The following is a 25,737-nucleotide window of genomic DNA, read 5'->3' as shown; positions in this document are numbered from 1 at the left end:
ATGATTTGCATAATGTTTCCTGACAGCAGGAATAAAAATAAATTCTACACCGTTCTGGAATAATGCGTTTCACGGAAACCGTTCTAAACATTCAGCGCCATTAAATTATGTTTTTGCGCGTTCGTGAAATCTGTATCCGAGGCGAAAATAAATCGAAGACGTAAATCGCGGGAAACAAATCTAAATCTGGTCTATGAGAATGGACGCGATAATAAACCTGGCCGTAAAAATGAAAACAAGCAAGAGTATAAAAATCGAAAAAAGCGTCTGGATCGATTCAGTTTAAAGTCAAGGTTCCTAATCTCGAAGCAAAGAGAAGCGTAAGTGCGTAACGTGCACGAACACCGAACAAATAAACGATATTTTCAGGCGTTCATCAGAAGTATGCGTCGGAATCGTGTTATGGAACTCCGCTGAGAAAAACCCGCAGTTAAAATGGAGTTCTGCAAAGGATACGAGTTTCTGCGCGTGTTACCAAGGCCCGCGAGGCGAATCGTGTGGAAATGGCGAACGGAAAATGGCACGATCGCACGGGTCGCCGAAAACGATCCCACCGACGACTGTCTGATCGAGATTATCAACATCTGCGTCCCTACGATCGCCATCCTCGTCGTCCTGATTGCCAGCCTTCGACCCAAATGCTGCAAACCATGCAAGTAAGTCCGTACCACGAAAGCATCAATTGATCTGTGGAGATGGTATTTAAAAGCAAAAAAATATTTGATTTATTTATTTATGGAAATGAAACTGATACGTCGATGGACTCTGATTGCAGGGTCCATTTTGATTCGAATATTTGCTAGATGAGATCACCAGCAAATTACGATGAAACAAAAATAAAAATTCTTGACTTCACGAACGATCCGACGTTAAGAGTTAAAGATAAATGCACGATTTTTAGTAGCACGGAACGTATTTAGTCCGATGAACGCAACTTCGAGCACGTGTTCAATTTATACTGTAAGGAGAAATGCTGGTTGAAGACCTTCGGGGATTCCCCAGAGTTTCAAGTGGGGCAACTTTCAATTAACGAAATGTTCCACGTTCGCTTTGGGATGCTCTATGATCCAGACTAGGACCACGTCCTATTTCGAACAATTTGCTCCAATTGACAGAGTTGGGCGTTACTTCGACGAATCCTCATCAAAGACCATTGTTCGAGTGAAATTTTATTCTATGTCTGCGTAACTTGCGGTTGATGTCATCCGTGTTTACTTATTCGGTGCGATAAGTCACTGTCCCTGGAGATTCAGTAATTAGCACGCGAGATGTTCTTGCAACCTATCTATTTCTATTGCATTTGCAAGATCGAGCAAATATTTTTAATCTGTTTATTTACGAAGGGATTTTTTCACAGAAATAAAGAGTTCTTGAGAGGCCAATATCTTCGTAGTTACATTCTCACGTATGTTATTTATAAAAAACGAATTGGATATTTTGCCTTTGCTCGAATTACACCTCGAGCACGAGGAACTAGACGCTTCATTGCTTCAAACGCTTGGCAATACAGTCGCCTGTCAATAATGAAAAAGTGTCACATAAATTCAGGTATGCAAATGGTTGTTTTACGAGTCACAGACATTGACATTTGCACATTAGCAAATTCCAGCAGTCTAGCAAACGTGTAAAGAATATTTGTATCGCTCCGGCACGTCAGTAGAATGCAGACGATCATAGTCAGACATAGAATAATGAAAAGAATTCTTCAAACGCTAAACCTATAGACATCTTGGGAACACCCGTGATTAGAGGAATTTTTTCAGCATTCCGATTCTTTGTTCTCGGCTTACCAACCACCCCTTTCGCAAACAATCGATCACCAACCAAAAGAATAATCGTCTCTCGGAAACTTGGTCGATTGTTTACCCGTGTTAAACAATGACTATGCTCTCTCCTTCCAGGAAACGGCGTAAAATATCCACGTTACGTTTTTGACGAGTCTTACTTCTCCCATCATTCCTTCCACGATCAAAATTTGTGGAGTAAGAATTTTTTTATTTTTGTCAGATCCGTCTCTATAGATAATGGACGTCAAAATCGAGATGAGATCGAGGTCGGAGACCCTAATGAAAACATCATAGTTCCCGGAAGCCGCGAAAGCCACAGAGAAACACCGCCCAAGTGCGTCGTCCGAGAGGCTCGAATTAATTAACCGAATAATTTACAACACGTGTACTCGCCAGCCGCATGCTCTTTCCTTGTTTGCGTCACTCCGACCATTCTGGGAATTTCGATCGACTCGAATAAGATGAGCACTGGTGGTTTAACACTGTCATTAATAACCCCTACTGTTCATTTTTTAAGAATCTCGAACTCCTGAGTGAAGTACATTATAATCGACGTTTGGATCAGCGAGCAATCAACCTATCAAATATTTTTTTGTAGTCAAAACCATCATGGACATTTTAATATAAATTCCGCGGAAATTAACTTGCACAAGATTCGCTGGAAGATCAATGGCCGTCGTCTCGAATTCGATCGGACGTTCCTAACGAACGCTTGATCCCGACCAGGGGATTAACTCGCGGGCAATTTCTAGGGATCAAGGAACGGCTCTAGATCCGAACGAGCAGAAGTTGTCGCGCGACAAGTCCCGGGACGATAAATTATTACACATTCGAGCGGAACGGCTAATTAATTTCTTCGAGCCGGACGACCGTACGCGCGCCTCCCCGTAAAAAAAAAAAAAAATAAAATCGAATTCCCGTTTCATAAACGCGACGCGTTCGCAATTACTCGGACATTAATTTCGCGATTTTTGTCGAGATACCATTTACAATTTCTGGATCTTACAGATCTCGTTTCTTCGGTACTTTGATCGATCACGAGCCGAGACGCGAATGACAAACCTCGAGTCAGACACGCTGGTTAGATTCTTGTTAACGCATTTATCGTCCAGGACGATTTTATCGGGATCCTTCCCGCGAGACGTCTTCGTTTTTTCCCTGAATTTACAGCGGCGGGATTATGCATAAACAGGGAATTGTTTATTTTCGAATCCAACCGTCAGCGTCGTAACGGAACTTGTTTTCATTCGTCTGACGACGAATTAAATAGGGTAAACATGTTTCTTTTCCGTTTGAATAGCAAAGTGATCTAGATTAATCTAGGATCTTGTTCTCGTTGTGAAGAAAAAGAATTTTCTTTTGTTTTGTTAGAATCATCGGTGTACTTCTTCCGTTTCACGCGACCAGGACATTGTTGTGCATATTGCTTCTGTTGGTACTTTTCGCGGAGCTCTGCGAGTCCTTTCTGACGACCATTTCGTTCTCGTCGATCCTCGCGATCCTCGCGGTCTTCTCTTGCTGGATCCTTCATCGGAGGACCGAGATCAATGGCGGCTACGGGACAGTCTTCACGGCCGGTATTCACGCCGCGATCGGGTTGTCGCGAGCATGGAAATTCACCATTTTGTCCGGGTAAACGTCCAGCAAATATTTCTCCATAATTAATGCGCGTAATATCGAGATTTTAATCTGCTTAGGTACGGTCTGTCGATCCAGCATGTTCGATTTGCCACAACAGCCATCACTACCGTTCTGTGCGGCTCCTTCGCCATCTTGGATTCTTACACGCTTTATCTCACGGTGAGCGACGTTGCTTATTACTATAATTACACTGACAAATCGATCCACCGGAATGGTAAAATTAAATGAAAATAAATAAAAGCACTTGTCCTCCTCGAAACGTTTGATTTTAAATTATAATAATTAAAAATGAGCACTATCGATCGCTATCTGAGGTAAATGAACACCGTTTCATTAAACATCGCATGAAGATGACTATGTTACTCGGAATACGATTTTTTGGAAAACTTGTAACATCTTAATCTCGATCCCCATCGTTCGCGTGTTCTTGGAAATGCGGTTTACAGTCGGAGCGCTTCTTGCTGAAAGTATCAAGCCAGGAATTAACGACAGAGCGGTACAACCTTATCGAGGAAAGCCAGCTACTTCCCAGTAACCTAGCGCAAATATTTGTTTTGCATTTGCTCAGCTTGTTTGAATAATAATGTTTATTATCGTGATCGGGCGAGAGTCGGGCTTATCGAGTGATAACCTTACTTTTCCACCTCCGCGATTCGAACTAGATCGCGAAAATAGATTTTGTAAGTTTCGCGTTTCCCTTAGCTTTACACCCAATAACGCGAGATTCCAATCTTCTGAATTAATTCTAATACTCTCCGTTTATTGTCGAAAGAATTCAAACCGTACAACGGTATAATTAGATTCGATCTTTTTTCTAATTTAATTATACGCTGTATATCGGGTTCTCGAACGTTTAAAATCTGATTCACGGACACTCTTATCGAGAATCGTATTTCCCGCTCCATTTATTGTACTAATAGGAACATGAAAAATATTTCTTATTACCGCACACTGGGATCTTCTGTGTCCACCACTAATTGGAGCTTTTTATTATTCGGAATCTAGCCTACATTCCCTTATCGCGTCTAAGTTATCCGTACCAGTGGCAACTTTTCCCACAGACCGATAACGAACTCGTAAAATAAACCTCTGTTTCTTTGTTTGTACAGGAAACTTTGCACGATGCTGGGACCATAATGTGCCATTTTAGAACTAACAAAAAATTTACGAATATCGTGTGTACCCATTATATAAATTGTTAAAAATTTCTTTCGCGTCCGCGTTACGAGACGATCCCCTGAGGGGTCGCGATCCCCACGGCGGAAAACACGCCCGATTTAATTAGGAAATTCTCGACTGGCGACATTTCCTCCTCCGTGCACTCGAATTGGCCGCGAACCAGACAGCATATTTCACGTCTAATTATAATCGCGTTAAGAACAAGCCGCTTCGGGCACCCAAGTGTCTTCGATGGCTCGTAAACGCGAGATTCCAGGCCTGCGGTTGCTCCAAATATATTTCACGTGCACAGATGCACACCCGGCCCCTTGACCCAGTAAAAACAAGCATCCGTATCGTTCAACGGACCGTGCAAACAGATCGTTTTAACACCACGTCGTGAATCGGTCTAATTTTCTCTATCCAGACCAGACGAAAGCGAAGATATCTCATCAGGCGAGTCGAGGACGCCCGAACCGTCTACAGACACTCCGATTCTACTTTCCTCGACAGGATCACCTTCCATTGGGTGACCAAACTGCTTTCGAAGGGCTATGGCTCCCCTTTGGAGTCGCAAGACCTCGGGGAACTCCCCCAAGAGGAGGCCACCGGAACACAATTCGCGAAATTTCGAAGAATTTACGAGGAACACAGGGTAACAAATTTTGAAAAATTATTTTTACACGCAGAAGTAACGAAACCAAAGAAATACCATGGAATACTCTTGGTCTTACGAGGGTTAAAATGATCTGAAACGCACCAATCGAATCTTATTAAAAGCAAATTCCGTGAACGTTCGTTCTCCGTAGAAGGAGAAAAGAAAACTGTCCCTTTGGCGATGTTTTTGGAAGCAAGTATGGTTCCCCTTCGTCATTGGAGGCGTGCTGAAGCTGTTAGGCGACGCCGCCACCCTCGTCGCTCCAATGACGATTTCTCGGATCTTGGACTACGTTTCTGCCTCTCAAAATGGCACCACGAGTCATCGCTTTCGGGTATCAAACGCACTAGTTCGTCGACTTCGATCTGACAAACTCTCGTCCAAATCTTGGGACATTTCGCGACCTTTCAGGGCACCATGACGTTCTCCGAGGTTCTTCAAAATGGCTACTTCCTCGGGCTGCTCGTGTTCGTCTTCGCCCTTCTGCAGAGCACTCTAAGCCAGGCCTCCACCCACATTCTCTGCGTCGAGGGGATCCGATTGAAGACCGCTCTTCAGGTACACACTCGAAGCTGAACTCGACTCGACTCGAAGACTCTCATTACGATTTGGCATCGCAGGCGTTGCTGTACGATAAAGCTTTGCGTCTGTGCTCGTGGAGCATCGACGAAGAGGAGAATCCACAGACGGACAAGGAGAAAGAGCAACACAGGGCTTATAGAGCCTGTGACATCGGGACCCTGACGAACCTCATATCGGAAGACGCTTACAACGTCATGAGCTTCTTCTGGATCGGACATTACACCTGGGCCATTCCGTTAAAGGTAACTGGAGGATCTCCTTAAAGCTTCCATCGTTTGGTGATTCGTTTCTGACATTAATTTCAGATCACTGCCATAGTCTTCTTACTTTACACAAAGCTGGGCGTAAGCGCGATCATAGGTGCACTTTGCTGCATAGCAATAGTGACGCCGATGCAACTGGTGCTTGGGAAAAAGATGTCGGGGAATTTCAAGTTCGTCGCTGTACGTCTATTTTTCTTTCGTAAACCCAACAGACCCAATTTATTTTCTTTCGTATTTCTACCCAACAAGTGCAAGCGTTGAATTAATTAAAGGAATTTACATAATCGAGGAAACTTCTTTAGAAAGGAAGCGACGCCAGATTGCGTCTGGTGAACGAAGTTCTTCAAGGAATGAGGCTGGTGAAGCTCAGAGCCTGGGAGGATATTTTCGAGAGAAAGATAAGGAAAACAAGAAACGACGAGTTGAAGATGCTGGATAGAGATTCCTTTTACTGGACCCTTATCAGTGAGTTCGACGTTTCTTTCTTTCCTTGCAAGATAATTCTCTTTCAATTAGAGTAACGAAGGAATGATAACAATTGCTCTCTGATTAGATTTTCTCACCCACGCGTCTTCGGTTCTGATGACGCTCTTCACTTTCGGCGCCTATTTCTGGCTGGAGGAAAGAACCCTCGACGCTGGGAACGTTTTCGCGAGTTTGGCTCTGTTTTCTCAGCTCACTGTACCGCTTCTGATCTTTCCTGTCATGATTCCTATCGTTATCAATGCTATGGTGAGCACAATTCCATCGACGTTACAAGATTTAGCGATAAATTTATCACTCTTGGCCGTTTCGTTCAGATTTCCACGACCAGAATGGAAGAGTTCCTTCAGCTTCCAGAGATCCAGAACGTCCTGCCGGATCCTGGCGACAGAAAAATGGACGTCGAGAACGAATCGTCTCGGACGAACTCTGCCGACGAGAGTACTGTGAGTCGAAGTACACTCGAGAAAATAGATGTAGATTCGATCAGGGTTGATTTGAACTTCGAATACTTCAAGGTAGAAGCCACGAAGGTGCACAGCACCGCGACTTTCGGATCGTTGGACAACATCGAGGAGGATGAAGAGAATGGCCAGTCCTGTTGCTTGAGGGAATTCAAGCTCGACATAGATTCTTCCGTGGACACGGTGTTCGAGAACGATTCGGAAATACCGGTGCTTCGAATGAAATCCTGCACATTTTGGGGCACGGACGAGTGCCAGCTATCGATCGCTGGGCTCAGCTTTCCTCGTGGTAATTTCACCTCCACTTGTTTTCTTGTTTCTATTTTTTCTATTGTTCGAACGAACGAGTCCCAATTTCGTCTTCAGGTCAACTAACTCTTATCGTCGGAAAGACTGGCAGTGGAAAGACTTCTTTGTTGCTGGGAATGTTAGGGGAGATCCAGAGCACCACTGGAACGATCGAGTGGTCCAAGTAAGCGATCCCAAAATTGTCCATCGTTCACCAATGCTTCTTGGATATTTTTTTAACGAAACGTTTCGGTGTCAGAGGTTCGAGGATCGCGTACGTGGCCCAGAAGCCTTGGCTCTTGAACGCTACCTTGAGAGACAATATCCTCTTCGGATCAGCGTACAGATCGCGGAGATATCGAAGCGTGTTGAAGGCTTGCGCCCTGCAACCGGACGTCGACATACTTCCGGGCCACGATTTGACACGAATCGGTGAAAAGGGAATAAATTTGAGCGGTGGACAGAAACAGAGGGTGACTATAGCCAGAGCTCTCTACAGCGACGCGGATGTCGTCATCATGGTTAGTTGATATCGATACGAAAACTTCTACGCGATGATACTTCGATGAATAATTCCAGGACGATCCACTGTCCGCGTTGGATCACCAAGTCGGTCGACAGATCTTCGATCAAGGAGTCAGAAAACTTCTCCTCCGAAGCGGACGCACAGTGATCATGGTCACCCATCGTTTGGAATTGTTGTCCATGGCTCATCAGGTACGCTGATCGATTTAACGCAACGAAAGCACAGTCGTAATACGTGGTAGATAATCCTGAACGCTCAGGTCATCGTTATGGACGGTTGTCGAGTTCGAGCCGTGGGCACAAAGTCAACGATCGAGGAATCGGACCCGGAATTGGCGACCGAATGGAGGAAGGCTGCAACTAGACAGACTGATGAACGTCGTAATCATAGAACTGCCAAGGACAGATGGTCTCTGGTTAGACTGATATCTAGGATCAGTATTAACGTGAGGAACAAGCAGACCAGTGACGGATCGTGGATCACCGATCAGGATGCTCACGTAGTAAGATCTTTCTTCAACTTGACCGCCTCGCGTGATTTCTCTTTTCATTCTGTAGAAACGGAGTACGTTATTTCCGTGTTTGAAGCTCCAAACGCGGTTCAGAATCGTTGTTCGTAATATGAAGTTACAGTTCTATGCGCGATTATGTTATCCAAGTGACAAATGTTTCCTCCCGTGAATCCAATTACTGGAAATGGCTACCGCCGTACGGTTAAATCGATAGAGCCCGAACTATAACCAAAGTTGCAAATCTTGATCCAACAGGCGATTGCCTTGGCCGTAATTGATGATCTGTTTCCGTTTAACGACCGATGGTTTGTTCAGACTTTGAATAATCCTACTTCGCTAGAATCCACCTGTCTTCGTGCCGTTGAGAATGCGACGAGGCACTCTTTCCGGATCGAGATACCTGGCCCCCGATCTCACGGATCTTCCACTGCCCACGGAGGAGTGGAACATCGCGAAAAAACCGTGCAAATCTCATGCAAACGCTGTTAGGTCCAGCAGCCTTCAACCTCGAAGACAACCACCCCTCGTTCTTAGACAGAACAGCACTCCGACTATCCTCGAGAGTCAACACGTAGTTTCTAGGTAATTTAGAATTTAATTTACGGAACCGTGAATTTTCTATCGATCATTAAATATTCTACTTTTCCAGGAAAAGGAACAATACTTTCGACAATGGACAGCCGAGCAACGTTTTGAGACAAATATTTTCTGGCAGGTTGGTCGCTCTTATTATGGAACAGAATATTTTTTAATAATTTTTGTTATAATTCACAGAATTGCCAATGTACACCCTGACGAGACGTCGTCCAACAGGGAAAAAAGTGTCCTGCGTAGATTGATACCATCCAGTTCCAACAGACAAGTTCATTACAGTGTCAAGAAGTATGAACAGTTATAACGATCTTACTTTATTTTGTGGTAAAAAGAATTGAGTAAACATTACCGAATAAACTGTGCATTAGGGTCAACCAAAATTTAGAACATGACCATTTCCCGATCAAACGATTGCTGTCGAAGGACTCCAGGGAAACCGACGAATTCGACGAACAAAAAAGGAGTTAGTTGACGATCGAATCAGCCTCAAAGGGTAGGCAGAAATATATTGGAAACTTGTTGCAGAAATTTATGACGCGGAGGAGCACGAAGATTCTTACGAGGACAGAAGCGGAGTAGTCACGAGAACTATTTGCATGGACTACACGAAAGCTGCTGGTTGGATACCAGGATTAATTTACATAGGGGTTGCAGTTTTCTGTCAGATCCTTCGAGTTTACACGGACCTTTGGCTGAGTCGATGGACGGATCAGGACAACGAGAATTTCGGCCAGGAAGACCAAGATGTAATCCTGATGACTGTTTACATTCTTCGATAATACATAATCGACGAGACCATTTAATCGATATTGCGATATTAGTTCAACTAAGTTCTAAAGCACATCGTTGTGCTTCGTTTCAGACGCTGTTCTACTTCAAGGTCTACATAACCCTTTCCATGGGCTCCATACTTCTATCTTTCGTATGCAACGTCGTGGGACAATGGACGGGGGCCAGAGCGAGGAGAAAGTTACACGAAGAAGCTATTTCTAGGCTACTGAGAGTACCGATGTCTTTTTTCGAGCACGATCCCGTTGGTAAAATTTTGAACAGATTCAGCGCCGACATGGGTGTCATCGACAAAGTTAGTGACTGACCGATAAACGAACAAATATCTAGTTTACGATAGAGGGATAACATACAATTTTTATATTCCAAAGAAAATATCGACGTCCATCCAAAGATTGACGTTCTTCGTTCTGCTGTGCGGATCCGCGATCATAGTGAACGTAATTATATCACCATGGTTCCTCGTCGCTGCTCTGCCAACGTGTGGTGCCTATTACCTGGTCCAAAGATATTACAGACGAAACGCGAGACATTTGCAAAGATTGGACGGCAGGTGTGCAATTATTTTTTAGTATAGCCTACCTTAAATTACAAATAAGATAAGAATAATTGGGTTTCCACTTACCACGATTTCAGCACTCGATGGCCCATCGCCACGCACTTCTGCGAGACCCTCTGCGGCCTAGCAACCTTGAGAGCGTCGAAACAGGAAAACCGCTTCGTGGAGCAGGCGATGGTCTGTCTGGACACCAACACGAACGCATTTCTGCTTCTGAACGCGAGCAGTCGATGGCTGGGGATCGCGCTGGTAAAGTATACTTCCCGAATCACCGTCAGGTCTCAATAAAATTGATTGGCCGCTCAAAGCCACTGACAGGCTGTTCCCAATACGTTACATATCCCCACTCTGGTTCCCGACCGACTGAAGGAATCCGGAGACCCACAGCCTCCCACACTCCTCGATACTCCTCGAGCTGTCCCGACTTTGATCGATGATGAATCCGAACGTGGGGAACCCATCTGTAATAAAAATGAAGTCAAACGCAGCGTTTTTAAAATAACTAGTTCCAGCTCGCGTAATCTTGAGTGGTCAATTAATCTCGTCTCGAACATAGCCTTATGACGGACAATTTTTAGGACTACCTAGGCGCAGTAATCGTGGTCACGGCAACGTTTGCAGCGTTAATTTCCGCCGAACTGTACCCGAGTCGCGTGACCCCAGCTCTGGTTGGTCTCGCGATTAATTACACCCTCCTGGTGCCGATCTACTTAAATTGGGTGGTGAAATTCACCGCGGAGATCGAAATGTACATGGGCAGCGTGGCGCGAATTTCCGCGTACAGATACGCCCCTACAGAAAACTATCAACAAGAGGGTAAACGAAAAGTTTCTGAAAAGATTGATCGATGTTTCTGTACCAACGACACCTGGTGCACCTTTTCCAGGCTTCCAGGTCCCGGACGATTGGCCCAGGAGAGGCCAGATCACCTTCGAGAATGTTTCTCTGCGACACGATTCGCAAAGGGAACCGGTTATCTCGAATCTGTGCCTGAGCATTCCAGCGGGCCAAAAGATCGGTATTTGCGGGAGAACCGGAAGTGGAAAGTCTTCCACGGTGATGGCGCTTTTTCGACTGCTGGAGATCACTCAGGGACGTATTCTGATCGATGGCGTAAACGTTAATCAGATTTCTTTGACCGTGCTGCGCTCGAGGCTCTCGGCGATTCCTCAGGACGTGATCATGTTCAGTGGCACTGTTAGGTAAATTCTAATTAACCGACGCGTTCGGGAACTTCCGAGTTCGTGGCGAGTTTGCCAACTCTGTGTAACGTTTGGCCAAGTGTTTGAGGTGGGTAAACGTGCACTGTCATCGACGTTTTCAGAGAAAATTTGGATCCCCTTTCGGAGCACGAGGATCGAGAACTCTGGGACGCTTTGGAAGTGGCGCAGATCAAGGACGTTGTGGCTTCGCATACCGAGGGACTCGGTGAGTAAATCTTTTAGATCAACGAAATATTTAATATATATGATTCTTGGGGTAAACAGATTTCGAAGTGCGCGAGGGGGGTGAAAATTTCTCGTCGGGGCAACTTCAGCTGCTCTGCATGGCGCGCGCGATCCTCCGGAAGTCCTCGATCGTCGTCCTCGACGAAGCAACCAGCGCTCTCGACGCGGCCACCGAAAAGTCCCTCTTGAAAGCAGTTTCGACCGCTTTCGAGAACAGAACTGTGATTGCTATCGCGGTAACTACGCGTCGATTACCTTAATGCGTTCTGCATTCGTCTCCGAGGAGAAAATATCGTTCGTTTTACGATTATTTTGCAGCATCGAGCGGCAACGTTATTGGATTGCGATCGAGTAATCGTCTTTCACGAGGGTACGATCGTCGAGGATGGCTCCCCGATGGATCTGACGAGGCGACAAGCTGGATTTTTCGCGAATATGCTGAAATCCACCGAGCAGAATGTTCCTAGAACTGATTCGAAAAAAAAAAGGGATTGCTGAAGAAGACTACGGATAGCTACCTTTCGGATCGATTGTGCGATTTATTTTTGATAACGAAAATAAATGTGTAATACACACCAATACGAGTCGTTGAATTATTTTTGTATATTGTAGGTGTATCAAGAGGGTCGTTGATCGATCTCCATGCATGTATTTCTTCAAATTTTTTCACCCCTTTTTAAGAAACCGAATTGTTAATCGCCCTGATCGTGTGCAACACATAATTTTAGGAATGTAATTCGTCATTCTTAACGTAATTTATTATAATAATCGTTACACGACTATATTTTTTATATACGAATGAAGTATTCTGATATTTCAATATAATAAAGAATATATTTTAATAAAGAACATGGTTTTTAATATTGTCTGCGACTTTAATCTATACACCTTCTGTTTGTTGTTCGAAATATTTATCTAGATAAGACTTTCTCCCATCTCTGGATTAACTTTCGAAGAACGCGAGGAACGAAGAACGATCCTATTAGTAACCGCGAAACCTACTCGAAAAAGTACGCTCTTATCGTGGAAGTATAGCTTAGCAATCTGCTTGATAATCTAATGAAAGATAATCCAATGGAATAGTCCATTAGCAAACTGTTTTGGCGATCGTATCGATCGTAGATAATTACGTGGTTACTTAATGTGTACTGGTCGCCTAAATTGTGTCTCTCCAAGTTCTTTGTCGTTGGAATATAATCACGATCTAATGGTAAATGTACGAAATAACTGACGAAAGTACAGATGAAAGATTGACAAACGATATTCCATGTTCTGCGTGCTATAGATATTTTAAGCCATCGTTATTTTGATTAAAATCACCACGAGGCATTTTATGCCGTTCCAGTATGATCGTAAACCATCATCGTTACTAATGAAACAGACTCATTTCTCGCAATAAAACATCCATAAGAAATAATATTATGCGTTCGTGAATTACGAACTCAGTTTATTAGTGTGCAATTTAATTACTCCTCTGGCGAAAGAGCAATTTATAGTTTGCCTTGTAAGGTGCTTCACGAAAGACATTAACGCGATTTACGTGCACGGTCTCTAAAGATCTACTTGACCAGTCGACATCAATTAAAGATAAAATTAAAAGATTAGAAAAGAAAGTAGTTCTTTTCTTTCATAACCGTTGCAACACTGAAATGGTATTTTATCAATGTTTCTTCTATTTTTATATTATCTCAAGAATATCGATGGCTTGAGGGCATCTTTCGTATTTCGAGAGTGCACGCAGAAAAGGCATGTTTTTCTTATCGCATCGCGCGTCAATCTAATTAATCGATCAGAGAAACTACGCGTACAATCTGAGAAACATCCGATCTTCTCGAAGGTGAATCATTTTTCGAAGCATTGCCTGTGACATAACATAAGATTATCTAATGTAAATATTGAAAATATTTCTTAAAGGCTGTTTATACATTTGATTCGTGGAAATAAAACTCATTTCGATCAGAAATGTCACGGCTAAGGTGACATAACTTCTTAAATATACAAACTGGATCACACAGCGAGTATTAATTATTCCCAACAGCATCGTGCACTTTCTCAAAGAACAAAAGCCTTCGTCGAGAATACCAGCAGCTAGGAATAAAGTAATTTCACTTTGGTCGAACGAACCTTGCAAATAAATCATTTTATTTCTCATCTATTAGAAAGTGCTGCCCCATCTCGATTTAGATAAAATTTCTACGATTGAAATAACTTCTTGCGAATTTTCGCGGTACGATTTAGGCAACTTTCCCCCAACCGATACGTCGGTAAACGTATCGCGACGGATAAAGTGTCAAACGATAATAATTACCAATACCCCCACACACGTTGTATCACACGCAACGATGGAAAACGTGCGCGTGTTTTTCTGCTAGTGGCTTCGAGACCTGCCTGTCGATCAGACGCGCGGCGTTCGCGATCGAAAGTCCATCGAATCCACGGATCCGAATCCGTTTCGATCCTTCTGCAGGATGTCGACGTACGCTCAGACCTTCGACTTCCTGCCTATTTCGTCGACGGTTCGACTTCAATGACACCGAGCTACGCTTTCACCTCTCGGTGCCTCCTCCTAGCTGCGCAAGAAAACGCGCGTTAAAAAAAAAAAAAAAAAATGAAAGCGCCTCGTTGACTCCGAATTGCTACCATCTATCAGCCGTACGCGTAATCGTGAACCATTGATACGGACAATGAATCTCGAAAGCGAACTTTTGTGAATCGACGAAGACCGTTTCAGGAGTTACAAGACACCTTGGAACGTAAGTACTTCCGGCGAACGATAACGGACGTCCGTCTTTTATTTTAATTCTAAATCGATTGCTTTACGAGAATTGCAATCAAACTTTTTGTACCTCACTGTTTGTTCGCGTTCTCAACGTGTAAAAATCTAATGGCCTCTTAAAACATTTAATATATTTTAATGAATACATTTAAAAACGTGCTGTTAATAGAGTATGTTAGCTATGGATTAACTACGATAAATATATTTTGTTAGATAATGATAGCTTTCACGGTGACAGATAGAACTTGACGATTAATCTAGAAAAGATTACAGTGAAAGGGAAAAGTATTTTTCTTCGAGATCATTATGGATCCGTAAAAAGGCAGGATGCGCGCGATCTCCGGATGAGATTGGATAAAAAACTACGATTACTCGGTTAGTTACATGAAATGTATACTGTTCAATTGCAATGTTGCTCGCGGAGACGCGACTCCTTGCGACACGCAGGAACTGGAGCGCGAACGTTTTTACTTGGTCGCTGATTCACGAGGTAGCCAGGTAATCGTAATTTTTATTACGTCTACGAAGAGCGAAGTTGTTACGAGCTGTTTAACGATTATATCTTTCTTTTTGTCTTCTTCGAACTCGACGATAACGTGCACACAATATTTTAGAGTTCGTAATTTTATAATCTGTATATACTCGAGATAATCTGGACCATGTGAAATTCCATCCTTCTCTTAAGATATTATAGAAAATCTGTCCCATTGCTTAGCTGTTGTATCTAGGTCGGAAAATAAGTAAACGATGAAAAACGGCGTGTTCGTGGAAACAGGTGCTTCGTCGCGATAAAGAGAGGCTGTCAGATTCGTTGTAAAACAAAGAAAAGCGGCTTAACGATAAGAGGACTAGTGTTCCGAAGATAAGAAAATAGAAACTAGGAAAACCGGTCGGCCATCGTTGTCTTCGTATCGCAACGTGAATCAATGATCGATCGATAACGATCTAACGCTGATTATGTATTATGAACGATTTCTCGATTCTGATTCTTTTGTATCGATTTAAATTGAACGTCGAGTATTTGTAATGATCGCTGATGCACGCTCGATCAAAGAAGCCTATCGATGAAATGCTGTGAAAGATCGATCGAACGTGATTGGAAAACGGTGTTCGTGATTCGAGAAGCTCGTTAAGCCTTTAACGTAAACACAAAATCAGCTTTGTCAAGGATCGCTCGGTAACGAAAGGAAACCGAGCGAAGTCAGTACTTCGAGGTCGATTTTTTCTCTTGGCACTTCCACGATACCAGAATGCGGGAAAGCCTTGAAAGACTCGTGGATTATTAATGCAAAATAATATATTCTTGGCCGCGATCGCGATATCTGTTCCACGTAGATCTCGAACCGCAACGTTTCAAAACATGAAACAGTTTCGAAAACCGGGCATTTCTCGATGCAATTTAAATAATTACTCAAAAGCAGATCCACCGACCTATTTAACGAGACGAGAGTAGGACTCATTAGATAAGACGACCGTGCGTGTACCTGCCTGTTGACACTGCGTCTCTTTGTTATCGGCTAGATAAGATTCCTGCGTCTTTGTCGAACCTGAGACATCAGTTTCACACGTAAATTCAGCGAGTGCAGCTGATATCGTCCATCACCCAAAAATTGCATCTCCTCACGCAGTGTTCGATCCACGCCAGAATAGATTTATCCGCGTATTTCTAGTGTTATCGAAGGATCCCAGCGTCCGTCGATCTGTAAGTTTAAAAATCTGTTAGTTTAAACATTTTGTCGGCCGTGAATCACGGCGTACTGTACAAGAAGCATCAATAATAACGAAGAAACGAAACGTTATGCTTCGTTAATGCTTCCCGTATGCACTGGCGATTTATCGCTTGTATCTAATCGATCAACGGAAACGACATTCGTCGTGAGATAAAATCGTGCCGATAATGCGTTGCAATTATATTTCGACGAGAGAACGTCGATCTATAATAGATATCGCTTTGAACGTTCCGCGGTTAGGTTGGATCACGTTGCGAAATTAACGAGTTAAAGCAAAACTCAGACGATCCGCGAAACGACTAAAGAAACGAAAATATTGACACGGCTGGCACGAAACAATTTATGATCGCGAAGTTTCGTGCTTCAACGCGTAAACCGTGGACGACGATCGTCGAGCGAAGCCCGGTAAATTCGACCGCGATAAAGCAATCAAGGTAAACGGGGCAATTTAAAAGGAAATTAAACGCGATAACGAAACGAAAATATTAGCAGGGCCTAAAAATAGACGGTGTACGTTCAGCCAATGGAATCCGTTTCGCGGGTGACGTCTAACAGCCGACCACGTGGTCGTCTATTACGCTTGAGCTAATTACACTTGCGAGTCGCAGCTGATTAAACGACGACGGTGACTAAAGGCCACTTAAAACGATGTTACAACAATGTTTTTTTAATGGAGTACAATTGGTTTCGAAACATACGCGCGAACGTCGGTGAACGGTCTCAAGCGAATGCTAATTACCAATCGCGTTAACGCGGAACGCGTTTTGCCAATCGTTCGACGGTTTCCTGGAAAACAAAACCGCGTACATTATATTTCGGTGAGTCCCGTGCATAATTAACGTTCGAGGAACAGAATATTCGCCAGATCGTTTCGCTGGGATACAACCAAGACTCGATTCGTTCTACCAAGTATGTGACAACTGTTTTTAAATACAATCATTACAACATATGGATATACGTTAGAGTGTCAGAGTGTTAAACGTTTGTGAGTAAATTTATATATCACGATTTTAAAAGAGAAACAAATTACACGTATCAAAATCCATCGTACCATCGTACAAGAAGATGGCCTCTGTGGATAATTAATATTTCCATTTCTTTCTCGAATACGATTTACTTAAACACAGGTACACAGAAGCTTACGAAATGGATATTTTGTCATCCGTAAATGCCAACTCCGTAAACGACATCGATGAAAATGGCGTCGATAGATCGTAACCGAACTAAGCAGCGTAGCGCGCAGCAACTATCGAACGCGATAGATCTTACCCTCCCCGTAATCGAAGCCGCCATCGCGGCGATAATGGGCCAAAGGAACAGATCGCTATCGTTTCTTCGTTAATTTATCGCGTCCGTTGCGTCGCATACCTGTCGTTCTCCGCGTTCGACCGGCGACACTCGCTGTTGTGCAACGAAAATTACGAAACGTAACATCCTCGCGATTATGTAAAAAGAAACGAAAAGGAAAAGGCAACGGGCGACAAATATGCCGCGACGCTACCCGGCGATGACGGCTTCAATTATTGCCAAGCTTCGACATAATTACCAGCCTCTAACGAGACAGGAAACGTTCCTCCGAACGAACGCTGGCGCAGTTAGATGCGATCGCGAACGGAAACGAACGATTTTAGAGAATATCGCTGTTTCACGCTTGGTAATCGAGCATCAGACTAACGGCGAAACGTCCAAAGGGCGAAAATTATTTTTCGTTCCATGGTGGTGTTCGTTCTTTGTATTTTAAATCTCCAAAGAATTAAAAAGTATCGCTTTGCCAACGAACGATTCAAGAAGGCGACACGCCCATTCGAAATTCACAAATAATTTCTACAAACAAAAATTGATTCTGGTAAAAATATTCCCGGATAACGAAGAAGATTATCGCGGGACAATGATTTCTAGGAACCCGCTCGATTTACCTGCAACTTGCTCAACAAACAGGTTGTAAATAACATTTGGGTAGATCCTCCTCGTATAACTAATCAAACATCGTTATCGCTTTGTTAATACCGTACAAACCAACCGTGTTCTGCGTAAAGAGGCTTCGGTGCCACTTCGAGAATCTCTTCGTGTTTCTTTCAATCGTTGACAAATAAAATTTCTAACGATTCTGTCTTCGATCGATAAACTTTATCTCTCGATCGGATTCGAGCTTTCGAAACGAGGAGGTATCAATTAATTTCGCCTCGTGTTGCATATACGTATGCACGTTCCCTATCGTTCCTTCTTGAGTTACTTAAGCGAGAGGCTATAGCTTTTCGCGAACGTGCAAATTTTTTCCGCCAGCCGAACGCGACCGTGTCGAACGAAGACGAACGAAGAAAACGCGATATCGCCCCGTTCACGATAAGATCGACTACAGCCTTCATTAACTTCGCCGTTCGTCAACGACAAGCGACTCGAAGATAATCGTAGGAAATTACGTAAAGGAACTGGCTCGAACATCGAACCGTTCGAAACGGACTCGTCCAAGAAATCCAAGAAACGCGAGAATTTTTTATTTCGCTCTTTATATACACAAAAATTCTGTTACCACCTATAAACTCGAGGTCTAGATTCTTTATTTATAATCAATTTTGTTGATATGCAGCATTTAAGACTTTCGAAAGCCCGTAAATGAAAATGAAATCGATAACGATGTTTTGCATTTCGTGTACATAGTTTTAAAAATAGTGTTCCGAAAAAAACATGTTTAAAGTTTCACGATTATACTGTACGTGTGTGTGGCTGTCGCTAACGGGCCATAAGTTATACGGTAAATAAAAATTTCGTTGTGGAACCGCTCGTATACTGTTCTCAATGCTCCAAAGTTTTAAAGCCCTGTTCCTGTTAATTCTTCGTTACGTTGGCATGCAAAATGGACTGCTTAATACCTTACGTGTTCTTGCAGGTATAATTTAATCCATTAAAATTTGAAAAAAATCAGAGTGTCGAAACGTAAATTTAAAAATTATGTTTAATGGCTTGTACCAACTCGTTATAGACATTGTATAAGTAATATAAAATTTCGATTAGTATCTACCGTCATTATTTTTATTAAACCCACAGTAGTACCGCGTATCACCTTCACCTTTAACTGTTCGCGTGCTTCGTCGAAATATTACGTTCCATAAATCACATTGAAATATCTTTCCGTTTTATTACTGCCGGGCATTTAATTAGCTTTAATTCACGCTTTCCCGATTAATAGTCTGTTCTCGATTTTCATTCATCAATCTTCTTTTCCACCGTAACAACGAAAGGAAAACAGCCCGTTGAACGTTCCTAACGACACTGGTATGCAGTTTTAAAAAAAGGACTCTAGTAATACTCCGTTATCATTATCAGTCGTTGTACATACAGATAATATTAAAAATGAAGACGGAACACACAAGGTTGCGAAAAAACACACAAATAATAACGAAAACAATTACCTACTTTACGGCAATTGTTTGTTAATAATAATATATGTAATTTTCGTTAGTCCATGTAATCAACTATGATATGGAAAGAGTGAAATTATTGGATCTATGAATGAAGTCTATATCTCATCCTTTACTTTATCACATCAACTGTCATCGACTTTCTATACCAAAGCTTATTATTAAGCACACGATCGTTAAATAAATAACGCAGTAAAGCTGTGCATTCGATTTTCCGCCCAATTTCGTCGCTTCTTCCCCGAATCAAGCATGGCGGATCGAGTTGAACGACGATTCGCGTACGAAAAATTCGATCACGATCGCCGAGAAAATTTTTCAGCCTCGATAGCGGCGAGGATATTCCCGTCGCGGGAACGTGCTAATATGCCGTGACGTCAGCGAACATTATATCGTGCATCGAACGTGATTAGCATAAGCATGTGACCAGGAGTCGAGCGTGCCGCGTGCTCGCCGCGAGACTTCCGTCAGCGGCGTTTCGACGATCCTCGATCGAAGAGGAGGAACGGAAATAAAGCGTGCACGCGCTCCGGGATCTAGCGTCCGTCGTTCAGTTTCAGCCTCGCGTCGAAGCGTCTCGTAAGTAATCCGTGCAATTACACGTCTCGCGGTCCGCGCCGCCAAATATTTGCGACTATTCGCGGGCAATTAAAGAGACGCGATAAATCGTAAAGAATCCGTTCGCGAAACCGCGCTCCGTGCAAACGATAAGCGCGCCTCTTATCTTAATTAACGACGATCGCGATCGGGGCCGCGACCAGCGGAGATATTGGAGTCGTCGCGCGCGAAGCGGATCGAACGGGCCTCGATCGACGCGTCGTTGATCCACGAGAAAAAATAGTTACCGGAGTTAAAGGTGAAATTAACATCGATTGCACCGTAGATTGCACGGAACGATTAAAATTGCGACTTTTCGACCGATAAAGTATTGGAAGCCAACGACACCGTTATTCTAATCTGTACAAGTGTTTCGATATTATTAGATACTTGTAGGCGTCAATGTCCTGCTCACGGAACGCGTCATGGCTATAAGAAAAAGTTTCTATACGTGACAATTCGGTGATTATAAAAGGGTGATTCCGTCGGCGTGTTTCAGGTGTCAAACGACCGTGCTTTCGACATGCCCTGGACGAGGAAAGTATGATGATGTTTTCGTGCTTTCCGCGACCAAGCATCCTGGGACAGAGGGGTAGCATCAAACTCACCCCTCTGCCAGGCACGGAAGATTCGAACGGCGTGATCGGATTGAGGATAGTAAGCGATTTCTCTTCGTAGATGCGATTTTTTAGCGAAGAACGCTCGGGTGATCGTTGGATTTTGTTCCCTTGCAGAACGGAAACTTGAAGAGCCCGGTGGTGACGAGCTACAAACAGCCTGGGGAACCGGATCTAACTCATGGCGTGGTGAGTAATTGAAAGAATACTGTTTTTATTAAAACTGTAAAAAGGAGGCGCGACCTATCCATCTGTTTGCTTGGCTGAAATGGAACAGTGCACCGTCATGCATAAACCATATGCAACGTGTACCTAATATTCTAATGAAACGTTTTCCAATAATTCATGCAATCGACTAAAGAAATTAGCATAAAATTGACTTCTTAAACTCTCATTAAGGAAAACGAGAAGTTATTAAATATTGCGTACGAACAGTTTAATAATTCTTTCATCTGGAAAAATCTCACTGAGTATATCTAATACGTAAACAAAAGAGTATGTTAATTAAATCCTTATGGAGGAGCGTCAATTAGTGAATATCGAGATTCTGTCTTTTGCAGATACGATCATTACCTGGCGTCGCAGTGACCAATGGGGCCAAGCCAATCCTAAACTCCACCGGGAAAAGCAAAGCACCTCCCCCGCCTCGACAAGCCAACAATCATCTTTCGACTCATCACGAGAACGATCAGGAAGATGTCAAAAACTCCGAAAACTCTGATCAGCCCACGCACAATCCCAGGGGCGGTGTCATCGGCAGGACCCCGACGCCACCCTCCGCCCCAACCCCCGTCTACGAAAAGGATACGAAGTAATTTCTGAAACAGAAATAATCCTAATCTAACAACCAATAGACGATACAATTGAATTTGTAAACGATTCTTTCCGGTGCAGATGCAGACGACAGATCAAGAAAGCCATTTTGGAGAACGAGTTCCTTGGAAACCTCGAGGACAATCAAGTGGAGGCCCTGGTGTCCGCCATGTACCCGAAACAAATACCTGCGAGCACTTTGGTGATTCGAGAGGGCGATATAGGTAACGCCTAATCGATACATGTTCCGATAACGAACAACGATCTAAACACTGATCTATCGAAAACACTTCAGGCTCCCATCTTTACGTTTCGGCGGAGGGGGAGTTCGACATCTATCAGGGCAACAAATTCCAGTCAAGTTTCGGACCAGGCGTCGCCTTCGGGGAGATCGCTTTGCTGTACAACACGAAGAGGCTACGATCGATCAGTGGTAAATCGCGTTACGACCAAGCAACGAATTTATTCGCGATTAAGGTCTGCATCGAGATTGCGATTTTCAGTGAAAAAATTCGGGAAAGTATGGGTGCTCGACCGATCCGTCTTCCTCACTATAATGATGAGAACCGCCCAGGAGAGGGTAGAAGGCAACGTCCGGTTCCTTCGACGCGTTTCCGTTCTCCAGAAGCTACCGGAGCCGAAAGACCACCTGCTCGCGAAGATTTGCGACCTCATCCGCGTGGTACGTCCCCTAAATTCCAATGGTCTTGGTAAAATGTTCTTTTAAAACCTGCGACCATCAAAGAGGAGATACGTTTCTTCTAGGAATTCTTTCCTGCTGGTACTAAAATAGTAAGGCAAGGAGAGAAGGGCGACAAGTTCTACATAATCAGCGGAGGCAACGTCAGGATCACGAAGGACACCCAACACGACGGCGAGGAGGAACTGGTGGTCCTTTCCAGGGGTCAATACTTCGGGGAGAAGGCTCTGTACGACGACGAGGGTGACAATCGTCGACACGCCAATGCTATCGCGCTCGCGCCTGGAGTCGAATGCTTGACATTAGACAGCACGTAAGTTCTCTTCCTGCGATCACGTTGCCTCAGCTTCCTGTTGAGATAAAATTAAATTAACCTCAGGTCCTTCTTCAACTACTTGGGCGGTCTCGACGAGATACGCAACAAGGACTGGGTGGCGGAGTACGAGAAGCAGAAGAGATCGTTGACACCGAGAAAGTGGACCAACGAGTACTCGAAAATCACCCTGAACGACTTGGAGACCAGAGGCACCTTGGGGGTCGGTGGATTCGGTCGCGTCGAGTTGGTCACCCTGCAATCGGATCCCAACAAGAGTTTCGCGTTGAAGAAACTGAAGAAGAAGGTGATGGTCGAGCAACAACAACAGGAACACGTGTTGAACGAGAAGCACATCATGCAAGCCTGTGATTCTCCATTCGTATGCAAGTTAGTAAAATGTTGTTCGATCAAACGACGTTCAAATAATATATATTCGATTCTCGTGGTCGTGTCTAGGCTCTATCAAACGTTCAAGGACACTAAATACGTGTACTTCCTGATGGAGGTGTGCCTTGGCGGAGACTTGTGGACGTCCCTCCAAAGGAGACGATATTTCGACGACGGCACCGCGCAGTTTATGGTCGGTTGCGTGGTGGAAGCTCTCGATCATCTTCACTCGATGAACATCGTCTACAGAGATTTGAAACCGGAGAACCTTATGCTCGACACTCGCGGATACTTGAAGCTGGTTAGCTTTTCACGAATTTAAAGTACTCGGTGTTTAAACGTAACCATCGATCATTCTTTCAGGTTGACTTCGGTTTCAGTAAGAAGATCGGACCCTCCAAAACGTGGACCTTCGCTGGCACGCCGGAATACGTGGCGCCGGAGATTATTTTGAACAAGGGACACGACAGGCAAGTGATTTCAAAAATATCGAGAGAAATGTCAACGTTTAAAAGGACAAGGGCACTCTTCTTTGCATCTATCTAGCAATTTTGAACTGATCGAACAATTTGTTTCGTGCTCGAAGGGCGGTGGACTATTGGGCTCTAGGGATCTTGACTCACGAGCTGCTGGTTGGCAAACCACCCTTCCGAGGCTCCGACCACATGACCACTTACAACAAAATCCTAAAGGGTATCGAAGTAGTCGGGGTGCCGAGTATCGTCAGCAAGAACGCGAACAACTTGATCAAGAAACTTCTTCGTCTGAATCCCTCGGAACGTCTCGGGTACCAAAGAAACGGCATCCAAGATATTCGAGAGCACAAGTGAGTTGTTCGCAAGTAGAAACCACTCTGACCCTGTAGCACCACACACGATCTTGCTAACACTATGCAATGGAAAAACCGTACAACCGTTGAAGAAACTACGAGCTTTTTTTTAACGAAAATTCGTTTGTGCAGATGGTTCCACTCTTTCAATTGGCAGTCCTTGCAGAGACTAGCTTTGCCAGCACCGATCGTTCCAACGGTACGAAACGTTTACGAAATATTTGTAAAAATATACTAAGAGATTACGGGCAGAAAACATAAGACAGTCTTTATTAACTCCGATAACCAACGAATAAAAATGGAATATCAAACAATTGCATGACTAACGCTGGAAGACACTACAATGGAACAATTAAGCGTCGTAATTTTATAAACGTGGTATGCTCCAAATGGCAAAAGTATGAGGTCATCCAATAAGATTGTGCGTGTTTTGTTTCACGGTAGATTTCTTAAATAATTTTTAGCAAACTTGAGAACAGGTACCTTATTTTTTCAGCCCGTCGTCGCGACGTGATTCCTTGGGATTTCTATAATTGTCGCTCGATTTCGATGATTTTGATTGTTTCCAGGTACGGAACCAAATCGACACGCGAAACTTCGAAAGGTATCCACCGGATCGCAATGTTCCGTCTGACGAATTCTCCGGATGGGACTCGAGCTTCTGATGGGGGGAAAAAATTTACCCGATATCCAGGTGTACGTGGCTTATCCGTCGGAAGAACGATAAGAGTGAACAAACCGCGGAGTGCAGTGAAAAGGATTCTTTCAACGACAATCGTTAAATACAAGTCTACCGATAATAGGATTATTGCTACCTTGACCAGATTTAGTTATCATCGACGAGTATATAAAAAAACTTTTAACCGACCTATTCCGTGCCGATTAAATTGTAATTGCCATTTGGGACCGATTTGTGTCACGAATTTGATAAGAGATGCTTAATAGTATTTGCTATTGGTCGTTCTAACATAAAAAAAATCGAATGTTGTTTCATGAATATTCTCTGTCTCATCGAATTCGTTATACAGGGTATTCGACTACCCCTGGAAAAAATTTTAATGAGAGATTCTGAGGCCCAAATAAGACGAAAATCAAGAATAATTTGTTGATTGAGGCTTCGTTAAAAAGTTATTAACGAAGAAGTAAAGAATTGTTTTCTCGAAAGTGGATAGGATTTCGGAGGTATGTTTATTCACCAAAAGTGATTGAAATTGATCCCCGCAACCGAAAATAATTTTTCCAAAACGATTTGAAATTTTTTAATTTAATTTTTTAATGACTTTTTAACGAAACCTCAATCAAGAAAGTGATATTCTTGATTTTCGTCTTATTTTTGCCTTTATTTTGCACGTTTAGGTTTCATAGACAAAATACGTGTTCGAAAAGATACTCCGACGATCGAAAACAACGATATTTACAGCCGTTATTGTTACAAATTGATGATAAATTTATACCTGAATTAATAAAAAGTTTAAAAAGTGTGTGCGTAAATAAATACGTGTTGACTATGAGGATAGGATTGAAATTCATTTCTAAATCTGTTGGTAATGTTACGAGTGAAACAAAAATGATAATGGGGTTTCGAGACTCCAGAAAAATGGACCGAAAAAATACTTTCAGTTCAATAAATACTGCTATGATAACAACCTTTCCAAAGAATACGTTCATTTAATCTGATATAAACCCTTGATAACAAGATACTTATCTATTACGCCTGTATTCTGTGACAAATCGACATTGCAATTCGTTAGAGATAAGATCAATATGTTTTATCCTTGCTATTAAATGTCAGTCTATCACAGATA

The 25,737-nt window shown here is 43.2% G+C and overlaps 2 protein-coding genes across 6 annotated transcripts; both read left to right on the top strand.

Moving 5' to 3' along the window:
- Window positions 1–140: 140 nt before the first annotated feature.
- On the top strand, window positions 141–12,521 carry Sur (Sulfonylurea receptor). The gene is made up of 29 exons (XM_076770679.1): window positions 141–656; window positions 3,159–3,419; window positions 3,485–3,587; window positions 5,014–5,241; window positions 5,396–5,578; window positions 5,656–5,802; window positions 5,865–6,068; window positions 6,132–6,269; window positions 6,392–6,554; window positions 6,643–6,821; window positions 6,890–7,018; window positions 7,091–7,325; window positions 7,403–7,508; window positions 7,584–7,845; window positions 7,904–8,041; window positions 8,110–8,352; window positions 8,702–8,943; window positions 9,011–9,076; window positions 9,136–9,243; window positions 9,324–9,418; window positions 9,481–9,701; window positions 9,818–10,039; window positions 10,116–10,297; window positions 10,381–10,552; window positions 10,882–11,119; window positions 11,190–11,505; window positions 11,628–11,731; window positions 11,791–11,987; window positions 12,070–12,521. The coding sequence occupies exons 1-29, from the start codon at window positions 436–438 to the stop codon at window positions 12,247–12,249; spliced, it is 5,283 nt and encodes a 1,760-aa protein (XP_076626794.1). The 5' UTR covers window positions 141–435; the 3' UTR covers window positions 12,250–12,521.
- Window positions 12,522–14,134: 1,613 nt separating this feature from the next.
- LOC143344544 (cGMP-dependent protein kinase, isozyme 1) lies at window positions 14,135–25,538 on the top strand. 5 transcript variants are annotated; one of them, XM_076770681.1, is made up of 14 exons: window positions 14,135–14,504; window positions 20,770–20,927; window positions 21,005–21,076; window positions 21,448–21,698; window positions 21,782–21,924; window positions 21,996–22,133; window positions 22,204–22,382; window positions 22,466–22,713; window positions 22,780–23,103; window positions 23,173–23,404; window positions 23,467–23,573; window positions 23,690–23,929; window positions 24,065–24,131; window positions 24,502–25,538. In XM_076770681.1, the coding sequence occupies exons 2-14, from the start codon at window positions 20,814–20,816 to the stop codon at window positions 24,595–24,597; spliced, it is 2,211 nt and encodes a 736-aa protein (XP_076626796.1). In that variant the 5' UTR covers window positions 14,135–14,504; window positions 20,770–20,813; the 3' UTR covers window positions 24,598–25,538. The 5 variants fall into 5 exon arrangements, with proteins under 5 accessions (XP_076626796.1, XP_076626799.1, XP_076626798.1 ...); XM_076770684.1 differs by lacking the exon at window positions 14,135–14,504 and adding an exon at window positions 16,144–16,229; XM_076770683.1 differs by lacking the exon at window positions 14,135–14,504 and adding an exon at window positions 16,768–17,166.
- The last annotated feature ends 199 nt before the right edge of the window (window positions 25,539–25,737 follow it).

The sequence above is a fragment of the Colletes latitarsis genome, chromosome 8, assembly GCF_051014445.1.
Source record: "Colletes latitarsis isolate SP2378_abdomen chromosome 8, iyColLati1, whole genome shotgun sequence".
Lineage (NCBI taxonomy): Eukaryota > Metazoa > Arthropoda > Insecta > Hymenoptera > Colletidae > Colletes > Colletes latitarsis.
This window is presented reverse-complemented; position numbering and strand designations above follow the sequence as displayed.